The following is an 18,477-nucleotide window of genomic DNA, read 5'->3' on the forward strand; positions in this document are numbered from 1 at the left end:
GAAAAGGAGTAATTACACCAATTATACTGAAGAGTAATCATTATAATTATTATGAGTGTAACAGAGGTGCTTTCCTTTTAGGTAAAGCCTGAACTTGCTATTTATTTTTGCTGACTTATATTCATCATTTGAAAGGCTGACTGACTTTTTTTCCCATTATAACTATTATTGACTAGAGTAAAAAAAGAAGACAGAAACCAAATGTATCACATAAGTGTGCACACATATAAATATTTATATGTCCACACATGCATGCACACACCTACACACAAGCACAAGAGGGGTTATGGGTTATGTAAAAACATTAGTGGTTATGAGAAATAAGTAATATTGTTATAATTGTTATCATTGTCACTATTACTATGATCTTCTCACTCAGCTTTTATTAACATAATGTGTGACCTGCTGCTATGGATTGTGTTATTCTTAAATCTTTTAAACTTCTCCAGGTTTGCGCTTTAATTTATAACCTATCGCCTCATTAGGTACACAGAAGGTAAATCCATTAATCCACCTGGCGATAATGGGAGGTGACTCATTCCCTTAATAAGAGGTAATACTTTGATTTGCTGTGGCTTGAGCTATCTTAACAAATCTCAACTTGCTGCCTCCAATAGACAATATAGATTCAGCCCCTAGCTGGGTCAGTCTGGAATCTAAGGGAATGGTCGGCTCTGTGATTTCGCTCGATATAGCAATTACCTTGCCCCAGTATGAACTGAGATATGAACGGGCCCAATGCATGTGGAGAAAAGTCCCAATTTTTATGTTGCACCTGGGGGAAAAAATGGGAGCAACTGGGTTTAATACTGTGGACTGTTTTTGAGGGTATATTGAGCTCTATGACTTACATTATACTGCATTATTCTATGTTTACTGTTAAAGGAAAGAGCATATCGGTGACCATTTACATTATCGTATTCATACCTCAAATCTTCATTTATCCAGAGGTTGTGTGTTTATTGTTAGCCCATACTTTTTTGGTTCCTTTTTGTTTTTGTGAAGTAATACAATAGTCCCATAGCAAAATCCTGCTAGTAGCTGTGCAGTGAATACACAACCCAGATGTTTCATTAAAAAGGTGGTGCAGCGCAGATACATCGCTCAGTTAGAAGAGTGGAACAGATGTTTATTGTTATGCTAATTCTTACTCAGATCATTTTTGTTATTTTTTATGAATGACAAACAAGTGCACTTTCTCAAAGACAGAGGGCACACACAGCATTAGTCCTGTCTTTTCTTTCTCTCTCTTTTTTAAACACACTACATTATGTTAGCTAGTGATGATTATGTAGCCTGCTCTTGCACTGTCCACATTTTCAAAAAAATTAGACATATCCATTCAGCTTGAATATAAACTACTGGGCTGTTTTTTTAACTCACATTTTGCATACTGCAAACATAAACAGCTCTGCCAATAAAGTGAGAGAACTGGCATTAAAAGTTTGAGAGTGGGCGAGAGGTGGGCGAGAATAAAGAGAGAGAGATAAAGACTGGAAGAGGGGATGGAGGAGAGGGAGGGAATGGTCAGTCTCTACTGGCCTGTGCTACTTTAGGACTTACAATTCACATAATGGTTCCTCTTAGCTTGTGTATCGGCTCATTAGAGGGGAGACAAACAAAGAGGGGGGCTGGGTATTTGATTTTAGAAGAGAGAGAGAGAGAGAGAGAGATGGTAATGATGAGTCATCCAGGCCCTAATCATATGTATGTATATACATTTGTCCATGTGGCTGTATGAATAATTACATACAGTATAGTGCATATGTGCATGCACGTCTCATTGTGGCTCTGTTTTTGTGGTATAAACTGGTATTTTAACAGACCCTGTGACATTGTTACCATTGCAGGCCGTTCACACACGACAAACAAAACTATTACAACGATAAAACCACTCTGCAACTATCCCTATCTAATAAGAGAGCAACTACTTAAACATTTTTGTCTTATCTTAGCAGTGATCCGGTGTAAACCTAAGTGCATGATGGCTTTCTCATACCAAACACACTCTGATGCCCTGCAAACCCCTCCTGCTTCCCAAAACATCTCACTCCCTAAATTACCCACCGGAGATGTAGTGTTACAATCAGGATGTATCTCAGACTATATATAACTTGGTGTTTACATGAGGGTTAAACAAAATGTATACAACGAGTTTTGTGATTTGTCAGAGGTGAAGCGAGATGCCATATTTCAGACAGCGACAGGCAGACACATAATTCTGCAAAGTGTCTAAGTGTCTTTGGAGCTGAGATGACACCAGAGTCACTGAAAACAAACTCTGCCTCACTTCCCATGCTCCCTGTCACGGGGTTATGGCCTGTTTGCATGTGTGTATGTGTGTGTGTGTGTGTGTGCGTCTTTGTGTGGAAAAAGTGTAAAAGTGCATGTTCCCCATTCAAGACCTCACCAGGTCCTGTGTTGCTTTAAGTGTGACACAAACGACCTGCTGAACTCCTTTCAGCTCAGAAAGCAATAAAGCAGTCAACACACACACACGCATGCACGCACACACACACACACACACACACACACACACACACACACACACACACACAGCTCCACATTATTCAGCTGAATAATACAGAGCTGTGGCTTTATTGGGATTTTGGCAGCAGTAATAGTAAGAATAGTACTAGTAGCACAGTCCCAATGGTGCTGAGTGGGGACTTTTAGCACTCCAAGCACTTCACACTTCATTACCAAAACATTGTCTTCGCCATTTAACAGTGCCGATCATTGCAATAATTAGCTATAATAAGCCCTGGATGATATTATGACAGTTAGAGAGTTTTTATGACTAATATTCCCAATGACTCTGAACTGAACACCCACTCCTCAGCAGTTTAAAGACCCACACTGGGCGCTTCCTACATTCTCTCTCTCTCTCTCCCTCTGTGTTTCTCTGTGCTACCACTACAAGTGTGTGTATGATTAAGAGTTGATATAACTAATAGCCTCTCCACTAACTCAGGCAGAGGGAGGCAGTTCAAAGTCTCAGAGGGGCCCGGTGGGTTTGAAAGTGCTTTCTGCTTGCTAATGATGAAAACCTCTGCTGAGAGCGAGATATAGGCGATCACATCCCCGATGCTGAGTGTGTACTCAACTCCAGTGCACACTTATGAAGCTACTTTGAGCAGTGCTACGCAGAGCTAAAATGGCTATATATGGCTGGCTGGGAAGGGCTGTGTGGATCTGAGGCTGGGTTGCCGTGCAATGTCGGGGCCATCGTGGTGGATCGATGCCGTGAACATGAAGCACTACTAATCTGGCATGCTTTCTCCTATCCCATGTCACTGTTCACCGTCTGCTATCAATCCTCATTCCTCATCCCCAGCTAGTCCAGGGATTCAAACCAGCAACCTTACGATTACAAGTCTACTTACTCTAATCTCACCTTCCACCACACTACCAGGTGTTGTGATTATGTATTATGGCAATCATGGATCATGCTGTTGAGCTGAAAGTTGTTTAAAAGCATGTTTTTTTGGTTTTTTTTTTGGGGCATTACTGCTTTATTGGGAGGTGGAGAGAGACACGAAAGACAGGGCAGAGAGAGGACGACATGCAGCAATGAGTCTGGGCCAGATTCAAACCCAGGCTGCTGCAGCTTAGCATTTTGTATTACATGGTACGTGGTCTACACGGTGAGCCACCGGGGCGCCCCTGTTATGCTGAAAGTTTTACAGTAAACAAGTCACAGCTGCACTACAAAAAAGCCTACATTTTTTCAGCAAAAAAAAAAAAAAAAAAAAAGTTTCATCAGTTTAGTTCCTGGCCTCACCCCATGTGACTTAAAGTTTGAATTGTGAATCGATTTAAATTGAAGCTTATCAACAGAAGTGTTATCACATCTGGATCAGAGCGATTCTGAAGACTTAACTGAGGACTTCACCGTGAGAGATAGAAGAAGTGGTAGAGAGAGAGAGAGAGAGAGAGAGAGAGAGAGAGTGAGCGAGAGAGACTATATGTGTGTGAGATGGGTTTGCCATCAGACAGGCACAATCAGCAGATCCACACTGCCCTGTTATCAACTCTGTGATTTGTGTGATATCAAAGCCTTGGGATCGTATTGCATCACACCGTTCACTGCTGAAGTGAGAGATTGAAGAGGGGCCTTTGGTCCAGAATACCAGAGAGAAAGAGAGAAGGAAGGGCAGATGAGAGAGATGCGTATCACAGCCTGCTATCAGACCTAGCTGCTTGCAGTTCAAACGTAAACCTGTTAGGTTATCTATAATGGTCTATCAGTGGCTTTGGATGTCTCCCAAACCCAAAGGGGGAGTCCAGGAGAGAGTACAGTCCACTTGTTAGGGACTCAAATCTATCACGGGGACATAAATAAAAGTCAACTTGTAGAATGATTCAAACTTTTCGATTTTGAACTTGTGTATTCATTAGGTACTGCATTTCTACAAATGGCAAACAGATTTTGTTCAGCCATTCCACTCTCGTGGTAATCTAGGCACCGCTCAATATGACCGAAGTGCATTTGTGTTGTATGCTGTCAGTGTCAATGTGCATTTCCTGTGCTTCAGTGACTTCTATATGGCCTTGGCTGGCGGCAGGGATCCTCCTCAGTGGTGGACCACTAAACCAAATTGATTAGATGAAGGCCTTCCTCTCCAGAGGTGTCCACACTTCTCTCTGCAGGCAATCTCTCTAATGGCCTCCTAGCGACCCTGTCACCGCAGAGACTCAAGGACCGAGGGTCTGGGGAGGAATGGGAGATTCATCACCACGCAGGTTCTCTGTACCAACGGGGCCACTGGGAAGACAGCTTGACAGCCAATGAGGTTGCAAGTTGTATAGATGCCCATGGTAAATGCTCTCCCTATAAGGGGCCAAATGAATACTTTCTCCCAGATGGTTCGATCTGCACAAGGGGGAATGTGACACCAGGGGGTCAATCATGGAAGTGTCACCGCAATCACTCTGACCTACTGTTAGTGGTGTTTTAAAGCCGCTCCACAACAATATAAGCGTAATTTCAAACTCTGTCAGCAACACTGAAGTGGCTTGAGCAATTTTCTGCTTGTGTCTCTTGAGCAATTACCATCAGGAGGCCAAAAAACAAAATAAATAAATAAATAAATAAACACATGAAGACCTTCGTGGTAAGGTGTGATTTGTGGCGATACCAAATTTTCACAGCAGTGAGCTATCAAAGCCAAGATGCGGGATGAGCTCAGTGGTAAAGGATCCATGTTCAAGTCAATGTTGAGTGAAGAGCAGGGATCCTCCTCTTGTGATACACAGTAATAAATTATCAATACAGTACAAGTATCGATATTTGAGATTTCAGCTTAATTTTCATATAACTGTTGTGTCATGTACATGTTGCAGTTGCTGCACATATTACAGCACAGAAACACAACTGACTCCTGCTTACTGGGGAATTATTTTACCTTTTCAATGGTATTTTTTTTTTCTTCTTCAGTTACAGATATTGTGAAGGGTCATAGCTGATTATGGTGCAATATATCACATATCGCAAACTCGCCTGTGTCATAATACCATCATTATCATGGCTAAAATATCATCATATTATCATATTGCCAGTCACCCAGTGATTCCCATGCCTAGTGAAGAGTACCTGTCGCCTGGATAACTTCTGTCTAATACTGCTTCCACTCACTGAACCCAAGATCAGCACACGATGCTGATCCAAGATGCAATGCACACCAAGCTTTGTAGAGGGGAATGTCCTATTGGCTCTTACCTTGTAACATCCTCAAAAACAAACATATTCACAGTCTAGGTTCGTTACTGTGGACATAAAGACTCTTAGACATATCAATCCTGATCTGGATGAGGGATAGTGCAGTGTTAACGTATTTCAGTTTACTCTTTCACATTAATGGTCAACAAGCAGAAGTCCAGCATGAGAGCCACTGATGACCACTAGTCTACAGACACCCAGGTCACCACCATTGAAACTCTGTGGCTGCCATTTAATTTCTATAATATTTACATATTGTGTCAAGCAAATGCAACATTAAGTACTGGAGGGGGGAAAGGACCCCTGAACAATACCTGAACGTTTTCAGATTTGTTCCCCTTAGTTCATCAACAGGTAGAAGAGACAAGGAAGTGAAGCTGTGCCAGAGGAGTCAGTGTGAGCATCACCAGTGACCTTTATCAACTGGTACAACTGACTCTTAAACTCTGTTTCCATTCATTTGTGCCCTAGAGGATTCTTAAAAAATGTTCATTTATTGCACCATCCCTGTCCTCCAGGTTTCTATGTCCTACACCTGAGAAACTGCCAAAAATGTGTTTAAACACAGTATAACTCTGAAGACCAGCAACCACACAGCTACAAACTACCACTTAATCAACCGCTGGGTCATATGAAAGGACCCCAGTAAAACTCACTGGGTAACAAAGAACAAAGCCTTCAATTTCCGAAGCTATGAGCACCATCAGGATTTAGTGCTAATTTAAAGTTTCTGACATTTTCTCTTACTTCTGAAAGATTACACTTTCGTGGTGAGTGGGCAGAGGCGGCCCCAGCGTCCGTATAATTACGAGAAAATTACATTCATTATTGTAATTTACATCTCATCTCCAATCCAATTATTAGTGGTTTGACCTGCGCAGCACATGTTAGCATGGAAATCTAAAACGAGCTCCCAAGACGGAGGTAAGGGAGGGATGGAGGACAGAGGAAGAGAGACGAGACAGAGAGTGAGAGAGGTTGGCTGGGTAAGATGAGGGTAGTGGGGGTGTGGATAGTTGTTTGGGAGTTTGGGAGTTGTAGGAGGGAAAAACAATCAGTATGGATCCAAAAGATGATGATTTTAAATAGCCATAATTCTCTGCCTCAGAGCACAGCTGCCAAGGGCGCCTCTGCTACACTTTGATGTCTGATACACGATATCGCTGCCAGTAATTTGCTCATCTGCATCTCTGGAGGGACACTTCGCCTCAGTATGTCTGTCATGTTCATCTGTCTGACTGTGTATGCATTGCCAGTCTGTCTGTATGTCTGACTGGCAGTCTCTCTATTTCTTAGAACAATTACCCATTATACACAAGCAATTATACAACTTGTTTGAGGGAATTGTTTCGTGACAGGGAAAGAATCAGAGTGCAATATACATGGGCTGTAAGGAACAAATGCATAGTGAAATAATCTTAGTTTTTAAAAGTTCCTACATGTAGTACTGCAAAACCATGGCTATAACTGTGTGGATTACAGCTCAGGCAAAGGCCCAACTCTGTGTGTAACTATCCTACCTATCTGTCACACAGTCATTATCTCTACAGGCAAATGAGCCGTGCAGACATAAAACCACCGAGGTCTCCCAATTAAACTTTGCCACTAATACAGCCATGAAAACAGAGGACGCAGCGTGTAGACAGCAATCAGTTCCTAGGCTTTGTGGCCTACTCTGTCATTATACTGGAACCGTGCGTTCAACAGGGCATGTGAGGGACAGCTTTGAGTGCTTCTGGATTTGGGTTTGACTGTGTGTGTGAGTGCGGGACAGAACTCATGTCGGCTTTCCATTATCGCGCAGCCGTGACAAACCATGTCTGTGTCCAGCAGAACGATGGCATGGCATGTGTCTCTCTGTGATAAGTGTTTCTGAGGCACAGGACGAGCTGAACACACATTGGATGTGCTCTACATTTCTGAGATTTCTAAGGCCAAGGATTGATCATCTGTCCTGAGCACCCACTGCTCAAAAGGTGCAGGTATCCACTTTGTTTTATAATCAGGGTGGCAGATTTGCATATGCCACCCACCAAATGGGGGCAAATATTTGCAGTGGTACATTTTTTTAGTCCACTAGATGCAATTGCAGATTAAATAAAAAAGTTCTGCAGTGTGAAAAGACCCGCTGAAGCCACAAAAACAGCAAACAATGATCAAGTACGATTATTTAATAAAAGGTGGTAAAGAACAAAACATGATGTTGTAGGGTTCGATTGACAAATTCATGTCTTAAATAATGGGCAGTTAAGTTAATTTGCGATGGGGACAAAAAAAAGTAAAACTCACAAATTCACATGATTTCTTTTAAAAACATGGGAGGAAAAAAAGCGATGAACAAATCAGCAAAAAAAAATCTGTAGTAAAAAATAATAATAAAAAAAAAAAACAACAACAGCAAAAAAAAAAAAAAAAAAAAAAAAAAACAAGACAAGATAAGAAAACTACCAGGACATTTGCAAAAGATGACTTGAAAAATTGCAAAAAAAAAAAAAAGAAAAAAAAAAAAAAAGAAAAATTTAAAAAATGTAAAATTACAAGACAACTACATTTATAATTGTAAAAATGATACATTTAACCGTCAGATCAGTGATTCTGGATCAACGCTAGATTTTTTGTGTTTAAATGCTGCACTCAGAAGCCTTTCACAAGCATTTAACCCTTAGTACCCATTACCCATTAGCACCCTTAGTACCCATTAGTAAGGAATGACCTGAAAATTAGAAAGAAATTAGTAAAAATCCCATTGTAAATGTAATTAATGAAAAAGTGGGTGTTGGGCCCTCAATTTGGGCACTCGCCAGACAATGCAGTATATGAACTAAGACATTTGTCTGCCAAAATGATTATAACAACGTGACACTTTATTGATCCCTATCGAGAAATTGTCATCTTGTTTACCTGCCTCCTGAAAGGTCAAAGGTCAAGAGCAGCACCTTTGAGCTGGTAGAGATTTACCAACACTTCAGGCGGGCAAACACTTGGGCTTCTCTGAGGTCCTCTGATTGAGGTGCAGCCCTGCTGCTCAGGATGTTCTGAGCAGCGAATCATCAGCAGAGTCGCATCTATCTCAGTGGAGGGTGATGAAGAGAGACAAACATGTTCACAGCAATCAGGGAAAAGAAAGGACAGCTGATACCAGGTCAACTGGAAGATCTGTGAACCAGAGCCCCCCCACTAAGGAGTTTTAACCAAACAATGGTGAAACCAATCAAAGTTCACCAGAGAGAGCTGTATTTCTGATTGTGTGTCCTGAGGAAGGGTCACAAAGTGAAAACATGGATTTTTATGACGCAATCTGACCTGTTTACACCTTTCCACTGGATTTTTTTTTTTTTTACATTGATTTTGAGTCACTCATGAGACCATTTTTCTTAAATATTCACAGTGACCGTGAATATGACATGACTCAATAACAGCTGGTATGAGCTCTTATGCTTGAGCAAATGAGTAGAGTCTACTGATGTACATTTATATCAATATATTGAGTAAAATATTGTGTGTGGATGTGTGTGGCTTTGAATACATGTCCTCTGAAAGCTGAGACAGCTCCGTGTCAGCTCATTGGTTCCACTTCATGGGATGTGAGCATGTGGACATGAGCAACATCTATGTGTGTGTGTGTGTGTGTGTGTGTGTGTGTCATTTATGTGCATGTCTGCATGCCTGTTTGCATGTGCACACCCACGTTCCTCCATACACGCGTGTTTTCGCCCATGCATGATGGAGCATCCGACTCCGTCTCGATTCACTCTGCTATCTCGGTTTCCACCTGTCTGTCCAACCCAATGGGCCGGCATTCCCAGGATGCACCGCACAGCACTGACAGCCTCTCACCTCTCTGCACATTGTATTCCTCAAGCAGACACCGATATGAACACTGTGGGCCATACAAATTGTGTTTTCTTTGATCTGAACCACAGCAGAAAGTTGACATGGTTGGATTTTTGTATTTGGTTCGTTTAGGTTCATGCTGAACGATTACGAGCAAATGACGCCTTGTAATCAAAAGTCATAGTAAATGTTTGTTAGACAGTTTTAGTCACCGTGTAAGATTAGAGATCTTAGCAGCAGGAGAGGTCAAACCAGTTAGTGTGAAGAACAGGTCTGCCCTCTTTGCTGTAATAATATCACCCCCTCTGGTCTTCACAACAGGTAGCAACACATGAAGTAATAGCTGGGTTTCCAGTCAAGACAAACTGCCGGGTATCTGTCACTGACATCTCCGACTACCCATAAAACCTTGCATTGTGGATTTTTTTTCCCCACATTCTCACACTCCTTACAATTGGCACCACAGGCCGATAAGTTGCTGGTCCTGTTAACACTAATTTTCACTGCAGCGGCACTGGAAGATTGCTTTTACATTTCTCTGCAATTCAAATTGCTTGTGGAAATGTTTTGCCAGCTGGTAAAAAGATTCATTTCAAGTTCCCTGGTTTCCTGCAGAGGTAAGTTATGTTATTTTACAACATTAAATTGTTTGATTTACGTTCTGCATGTTGTTTGTTAGACTTCTTTGTTATGTGAAGTTATCAAGGGTTCACTGTTAGTCCTTGCTAAATGTAGGTTAACAGTAATCTAGGCTGGAGTGGTGAGCTACACTATATTGCCAAAAGTATTCGCTCGGCTGCCTTCACACACATATGAACATGAGTGACATCCCATTCTTAAACCATAGGATTTAATATGATGTGGGCCCATCCTTTGCAGCTATAACAGCTTCAAATCTTCTAGGAAGGCTTTCCACAAGGTTTAGGAGTGTGTTTATGGGAATTTTTGACCATTCTTCCAGAAGTGCATTTGTGAGGTCACACACTGATGTTGGACAAGAAGGCCTGGCTCGCAGTCTCCGCTCTAATTCATCCCAAAGGTGTTCTCTCAGGTCAGGACTCTGTGCAGGCCAGTCAAGTTCTTCCACACCAAACTCGCTTATCCATGTCTTTATGGACCTTGCTTTGTGCACTGGTGCGCAGTCGTGGTGGAAGAGGAAGGGGCCCGCTCCAAACTGTTCCCACAAAGTTGGGAGCATGAAATTGTCCAAAATGTCTTTGTATGCTGAAGCATTAAGAGTTCCTTTCACTGGAACTAAGGGGCCGAGCCCAACGTCCGAAAAACAACCCCACACCATAATCCCCCCTCCACCAAACTTTACACTTGGCACAATGCAGTCAGACAAGTACCGTTCTCTTGGCAACCACCAAACCCAGACTCATCCATCAGATTGCCAGACGGAGAAGCGTGACTTGTCACTGCAGAGAACACGTCTCCACTGCTCTAGAGTCCAGTGGCGGTGTGCTTTACACCGCTGCATCCGATGCTTTGCATTGTGCTTGGTGATGTAAGGCTTGGATGCAGCTGCTCGGCCATGGAAACCCATTCCATGAAGCTCTCTACGCACTGCTCTTGAGCTAATCTGAAGATCACATGAAGTTTGGAGGTCTGTAGCTATTGACTCTGCAGAAAGTTGGCGTCCTCTGCGCACTATGAGGCTCAGCATCTGCTGACCCCGCTCTGTGATTTTATGTGGCCTACCACTCCGTGGCTGAGTTGCTGTCGTTCCCAATCGCTTCTACTTTGTTATAGTACCACTAACAGTTGATTGTGGAATATTTAGTAGCGAGGAAATTTCACAACTGGACTTACTGCACAGGTGGCATCCTATTACATTACTATTACAGCACCATGCTGGAATTCACTGAGCTCCTGAGAGCGACCCATTCTTTCACAAATGTTTGTAGAAGTAGTCTGCATGCCTAGGTGCTTGATTTTATACACCTGTGGTCATGGAAGTGATTGGAACACCTGAATTCAATGATTTGGATAGATGAGCGAATACTTTTGGCAATATAGTGTATCAGACATGATGGAACTTCCCCTAACATGACAATTTTTTTTTTTTTTTTTTTTTATTTTATTCAAAGACATATATTTCAAACACACAATACATTGTGCAAATAAGACAGCTTTGAAGTTGCTGCAGAGGTGAACATTGTATCAAACATCTTGTCTCAGTCTGGGTAAGTTGGAAAAATTTTTTTTTTTTTTTTGCCAAAATGCTGGCATATTCCATTAAGACGTCATTCCTGTTGATTTTGTACTTTACTTCCTAGCAATCACTTAACTGGCAATAAAACCCTTTGGCACGTATTGTGATGTTTATTTATATATTTTTTTTTCCCTTTGATTTTTTTGTTGACGGCATTTAAATGTCTGCAGGTAGCAAACCATTGTTGACGTTGCTGCTGAAATGTAAAACAAATCACTAGCTTGCAGCAGAGGATTTTTTTCTCAGGACAGGCTCACTAGACAGTGTTCAGTACCCCAAGGGAAAGAAGTGGCTATAGACTGAACCACTATCCACTCTGCTACTCTGTATCACCGACACAGTAACAAGGCTTTTATTTACAGGAAAATAACAGATATTATCAAGTCGGTGGTAGTGATCTGCTATTGGAGGCCTGATGTTACTTTCCATTATGTATTCAGGCTACTCACTGGATCGCAGGGCAGACGGGGTGACCTCGATCTCGCTGTTGTTCTGGTAGGGCTGGAAGGCCGACGCCACATTGGCCGAGCTCAACTCTCCGGGAAAGGGCTCAGGGCTCTGCGTGCCCGTGGAGCTGGCGCTGGTACCATCACCTCCATTGTGAGGATCCTGCTCTTCGTATACAGCCACCAGCTGGAGAGACAGGGAGGGACATTAGTACGTGGGTAATGTATGTGTGTGTGTGTGTGTGTGTGTGTGTGCACTGAGGGAACAGAGAGGGAAAGATAGATTGGTTAAGGAAGAACTCAGGCGTGAACGAATTTGAATGTATTTATGTGGGTTTGTGTGTGTTTTTTTCCTCATGTGCATGACAGTGTGTGTGTATCTGTGTATTTGTTCACCCAAATTCATGCCTGTGTGCAAAAACATGCATAGAATATCAATCACTTTTATTCTATGTCCTGCAGTAACGCACGCACACACAGTCCCACACACACACACACACACACACTCCTGTGTAATCTCGCTACATCTGCAGCCGTGTAGCACGGTGTGTTCCGGGTTGCCAGGTTTGGCTCCCACAGCGAGCAGCTGTTCCATCTCCATAAAGGTGATGCGTTGCCACGTTTCCCAGGGCAGATAGGGAGAACTCCCTGCCACATCCCATAATTATCCGAGTCGAGCACAGCGACCGTCGCTAGGGCCAACTCGACCACTTCACGAAAGAGAAAGAGAGATAGACCCAGCAGTATGGCTTGCGGTGAGAAAGAGTACATTACCATGCACTGGTTTCTCTCTGTCTCTCTCTCCCTCTCTCTTTCACTCTCTCTCCCTCTCTCTCTCTCTGGGAAAAGGAAAACTAGCTGGCTGACAACATGCCAGTCAAGCCTTTTCTTCTGGATCCTGGACTCAGCAAGCGAGCAACAGAGAGAAAATGTGATGTAGAGTCCGGGGTGGTGGAGGTGACGGTGCCAAGTGGTTTTCTATGGCAGCGCCTGGTGCTGCTCCACACAGTAAAACCTGTCAATAAACCACTCGTACAAGAAGATTAGCCTCCTTTTCCAGCCTGGCACGGCACTCACAACCAATAGCAGCAGCCTAATGTGAGCCATGCCATAGACAACAATAGCAGGGATACCAACAGAGTTGATAGGAGTGCCTTTGTGCCGTATGTGTCTTTGTGCTATACCTGCAAATCCATGCTATGTAAGACCGTGCACGTGGGGAGAGCAAACACCAAACAAAGCATCAGATGCAGTCGAAAGCAAACAGCTTTTGTGTAGTTGCCGTGGTATTTGTCTGCGGGTAAAAATAGCACAAGTGTTTTTGCATGTATTTGCTGTTTTTCTTCGCCCCAATGCGGGGAAATCTGCATATAAACAAGTTTAGAAGCCCCTGCTCTTCTTTTTGATTTAATTCATTCGCAGAGGGTGATGCCACAGTGTGTGTGTGTGTGTGTGTGTGTTCTCGAGTACACATCTGAATTTATGTCTTTCTGTGAGTGCGCCCATATGGTTTACCGTCGGCGTAATTCACGGTGACATCTCTCACGCTGGCTTTGCACAATTAAAGCAGACCGCATTTATTCCCTAAGACGTCGTCTCGCATCCCGGTGCCATCTTGGAGACGTACTCCATCACCGAGGGCTTTGCCGATTTCGCTCTAATCACGTTCCAGTCTCGAAATGACATTCCTCAGGTTGTAAGGGTGTGTCATGAATTTGCCCCGTGCACCAGACAGGCAATCATAAAAGAGAAGTGCTTCAAAAACAGAAGGCTTAATATAAAAATCAGAGCTAGTTTGTTTTGTTCTGTTTTTTTTTTTTTTTTTTGAATACCAGAGTTTTACATTTGCATTTGTTAAAGTGGCTTTATTTTGTCTTGAACATGCGCCATGATTAATACTGATATATACTGGATGGTGTATTTTTTTAATAAATCACTGAATCTAGTATCAGTTTTTCAATTGAGAGCAACAAAAATCTGCAAGTAGAGCAAGATAATTTTACGTTGTCTGAAGAATTTTCTGGAACCATTTTCTGACTCATATTTATATCTTCCTTGTTTTAAAGCTGAAAAATCTGACACAAGTGAATATGCATCGGAGGACTTTTCCTCTTGTTCGGAGAAAAACACAATTTTCAGACTGAGTGAGTCCCATATTCCTCAAGTTTTAGATGTTAGGGGGAATATTTTTTTCTAATAATAGGAAAGACTCGAAATGCTATGCGGAGACGTCAAGTCGGTTGTGAGGGACTGTGCCCAGAGGTATTTACACTCCCCCAGTGTATGTGTGAGCCAATGAATCATTAATGACAAAGTAATCAGGCCTCCCATTCATATGTGGCTGGGAGTATTTAGCAGCCCAAGCAGCCCTCTGCCTGCCAGCTGCCCATTTAGAGAAGTGAAGAACTCTGTTTTCAGTGTCGCGGCTAAGCGTGATTCATTTTTAAATACACTCTGAATCCGTCTAATTAGGTCCACTTTGCTACGCCTTGCCTCCTTTCACCAGACACTCCACTGCACTCTGCGGGTATCTGACACGTACAGCTAAAATACCGACCCATACGCACACACACACTCCATTTCATAATCAAACGGGCGAGCATTTATCCTGGATGCAATATTTATGGCCTCTTGAAAGCATACATTTGGCCCCTAAACCAACAAGTGACATGAAAAGTTCCTGCAATCCAGAAATCGGAGGGCTGTTTTGTGAGTCTGGCATTCATGTGTCACAGCGAAGCCAAGACTCAAACCACCTCTTATCAAAGGGAAGATGGCAAACAGGTGGAGGAAAAGGAGGAGAGCAGACAGAAATGGGGCTGCTCGGTTAGTTCATTTCACTCAAAACATCATTCTATAGGATGTAGTCCGCTCCTGCTGTCGAGATGTATTGTAAATGCTTTTTTACCACAAGCTATGCTTTTAAATATTGTACACATTGTAATATTTTGCTATAGGACGCCTAACAACATCTGGCAAAGGGCCTGCTGATGAACACTGGCCTTTTGGCTGGTGCTTGGTGTATTTACATTTGTTTGAATGCTGATTAATGTACATTGTTTGATATAAAATTTGATATAAAATTTTCATTGAGGCTAAAAATGCACATTTTTTCAATTTCCACGATGGGTCAACCACATGACTTGTAATGTAATAATGTTTCCTGCTGCCAGAGGTGTTTGGTTTGTACTTTCTTCCTGCCCTCTGTCTGCCCTTGTCTTTCCTTTTTTCCTCTCTCCACTTCCCCCCTCACTCTCTCTCTCTTTCTACACTCTCTATTATTCTTTCTGTCACTCCTGTCATTCATGCTGTCCTGACTATCATAACTACTGGGGATTTAATAATTATCCAATTGGCCAGCTGTACCAATTCAAACAAGTCCAGGTTGTTTAGAAAGGGAATTGGCTGTCTTGCAGCCGGCCAAACCTGAGCCGACAGTCAAAACAATGAATATTGAGTTCCTCCACTGAGGCTTATTTCTTTTGCATCTTTCTCCATCAGTATTAATATTTTCCCTCCATGTCAAGAGGCCGAGCCGGCTTTTAGGTTTACACGCCGTGCACGTTCAACATTCATGTGAAAACAGCTTTGGAACTGGTATCAGAAAATGTCAAGATTCCTCAAAACAATGGATAGCAATGGTCAGAGTTTCCAAATATGGCGCAGGCGGTCATATCAACATCCATTCAACGTCAACATGTGCAATTTTCCCAATTTTGTCTATTTGCTGGGCTTGGGTCCAAACCCATCTTGGCATCTATCAGTGCTGAAGTGTCTTTGAGAAAAACACTGGATCCCTACCAGGGCCAACGGTGCCGTTCCGTATTATTATTTCCAGAAGTGCTGGCGTTGACAGACAGTTTATGTCTAATTGTTTTGGGTGTGACCAAAACACACAAACAATGGAGGGCCAAGGAAAGAACCGCATGGAGACAACTGAAGGCTCTTAAAATACAAATTCTGATGTGCATATGTATATGGAAGAATGCCCTTATTTAACTTGCTCTCTTATCATCGCTGCACGTCTGCAGAGTGCCTTTGGAGGAGGCGTGGGCTGCCAGACTTGGAGAAGCACCGCCTAAAGCTTCCTCCTTGTCATGCCGCTCTCCTCGTTCTCCTCTCCATCATCCTCCTCTCCATCCTCCTCTCCTCCATCTGTGCTGAGGAGAAGAGGGCACTCTTCGCCAGAGGGGAAAAAAGGGACGCATTTCCTGCTGTTGACTTGCGACAGAGCTCGAGCGGCCATGCAGCGAAAGCCATCACACAAACACTCTCCCTCCGTCTGGGAATCGGTCACGGCCACTTAAAACTGAGATGATTTCACGTTTCGCTCTTTTTTTTTTTCCCCCCCTCGCACTTTCCCCCTGTGGCTGCTGTACAGCGGGCGCCGAGTTGCGTTCAGAAGTTTTCAAAAGGAGGAAAAAAGTTTCAGCAATGCAGACGGGAGCGGCATGGCTAATTGTCAAGTGGCGTGACAGGCAAGGCTGGGAATTCAGAGTGGATGGCGGAGAGGGAGGGAGGGAGGCGGTAAGAGAGAGAGAGAAAGAAAGAGAATTTTAAAAAGCCTCACAATAACAAGATGCTAGAACCAAACAAAAACAGTTATATCAAAACCAAAGGTAGAAACGGGGGAATGTGAGGGGAGCATGAGAAAGCAAAGGAAGTAAAGAACATGACAGAGTGTATGAGTTTAAGAAATGTTCCAGTTTCTAGGCTCAGGATAAACTCTGGAGAGATTTGAAAAACCTATTTAGCTCCTACCTGGTTGAGCTGAGAGGAGCGAAAGGAAGAGAGAGCATGGGTTACTGGAGGATGGCGAAGAGAGAGAGAGAGGAGCTGGCCGAGTCTTATTTCATGGGCCTCTCTCTCCAGCAGGGAGCTACAACATTGCTGCCTTAAGCCCCTGGAGCAAGGCTGACACTCATCCACTCTCACCCAGCTCCACTGACTGTCACAGCAGCTGCCAATCAACTGCTATCTACCTGGAAGCCTGAGGGCTGCTGGATAGGGGCGAGAAGAGAGGATGGAGAGAGAGAGAGAGAGAGAGGTGAGACGAGAGGAAAAAGAGAGGAGGTAAAGGAAGGAGAGAAAGCGTCAGCCTAGGCACAGGCTGTGCATTTCCATATCTGTAAGCAGGAGAGCAGGGAGACAGGGCAACAACAGACAGAATCTCAGGGATGCCTTTCATGTTAGCCTCCTTTGATCTCCCTCTGGCTTGTGGCAGCGAGGGTGGAGCAGAGAAGGAGAGAGGAGAAGAGATGGCGAGAGAAAGCAGCCGAGGAGCTGTTTTGACAACCTCTCTCCTTCTCCCCCAGCCCTCTGATCTGCCAGGAAGCCCGGGCATGGAGATTGGCACCGGTACAAAAGAGCCGTCGCGACCGGTGTCGAGTGTTGGCTGAGTGATCCGCTGATGACTTGAGACAACGGCGGCTATTAGCAGGCATGGGCAGCCCCGGCGGTGCCACCGGTGGCGTGTAATACCTGCGCCGCAACACTCCGACGCTAGTCCATATCTGCCTTGATGGCTTTCCACAGCCGAGCGGAAGGGACAGCTGACACAACTCAACCCACAGGAGACCTGCTGGCTGTACCTGCACCTACAATTAAAGAGGGGCCAGGCTACCTCCCTGCTGTGAATCTGTATTGCCATACAAAAAGCCACCCCTTGGAGCCAAGATTAATATTTATTCATCTGTCTACTCGTCTATCACTATTTTTTTTTTCTTTCCCTCTCCCAAAACTGAAATTTTGTGGGAAACTAATGAGCTGTGATTGTAACTGAAAGAATGAGCAGATATTACCAAGTGGGGTTTATTCTCTCTCTCTCACCCACATTTCTACTTTCCTACTCTCCACTTGTGCTGTTTTCTTTTACAAAACTTGTATATTCTTACTTTGATGACACCCATCAGTGAATCTACAACATTGTATTTAAGCATCATTGCCACACAGATCCTACACGGTGTCCACGTTTTTAGAGGACGCACTCATGCATTTCTAGTGGGTTTTAGGTACTTTTTTTTTTTTTTTTAAACCATAAAACGTCATGGTAGAGAAATCACAAAGGGCCAGGAAATCAATGTCACAGCCAGACTGAGGTATTTGAGCCTTATGAAGTAAATCAGGCAAACGTCCCCGGCTTCACCAGGCTGCTATAAGCTAATGATTACATCACCTCCTGATCAATGGAGTACCAATGATGAATTCCTGATCCAAACAAAACTGAGGAGTGCTATAGACTGCTAAACATATATACAGCA

General features: G+C 43.4%; 1 protein-coding gene across 4 annotated transcripts in view; it reads right to left on the reverse strand.

Moving 5' to 3' along the window:
- The window catches only part of LOC115378794 (partitioning defective 3 homolog), a 392,369-nt gene that overhangs the window by 242,830 nt on the left and 131,062 nt on the right, over positions 1-18,477 (reverse strand). For all 4 annotated transcript variants that reach the window (XM_030079303.1, XM_030079300.1, XM_030079301.1 and 1 more), the window contains exon 3: positions 12,221-12,404. In XM_030079303.1, the coding sequence (XP_029935163.1) occupies positions 12,221-12,404 (184 nt within the window). The remainder of the gene's footprint in view (positions 1-12,220; positions 12,405-18,477) is intronic.

The sequence above is a fragment of the Myripristis murdjan genome, chromosome 20 (genome assembly GCF_902150065.1).
Source record: "Myripristis murdjan chromosome 20, fMyrMur1.1, whole genome shotgun sequence".
Taxonomy (NCBI): domain Eukaryota; kingdom Metazoa; phylum Chordata; class Actinopteri; order Holocentriformes; family Holocentridae; genus Myripristis; species Myripristis murdjan.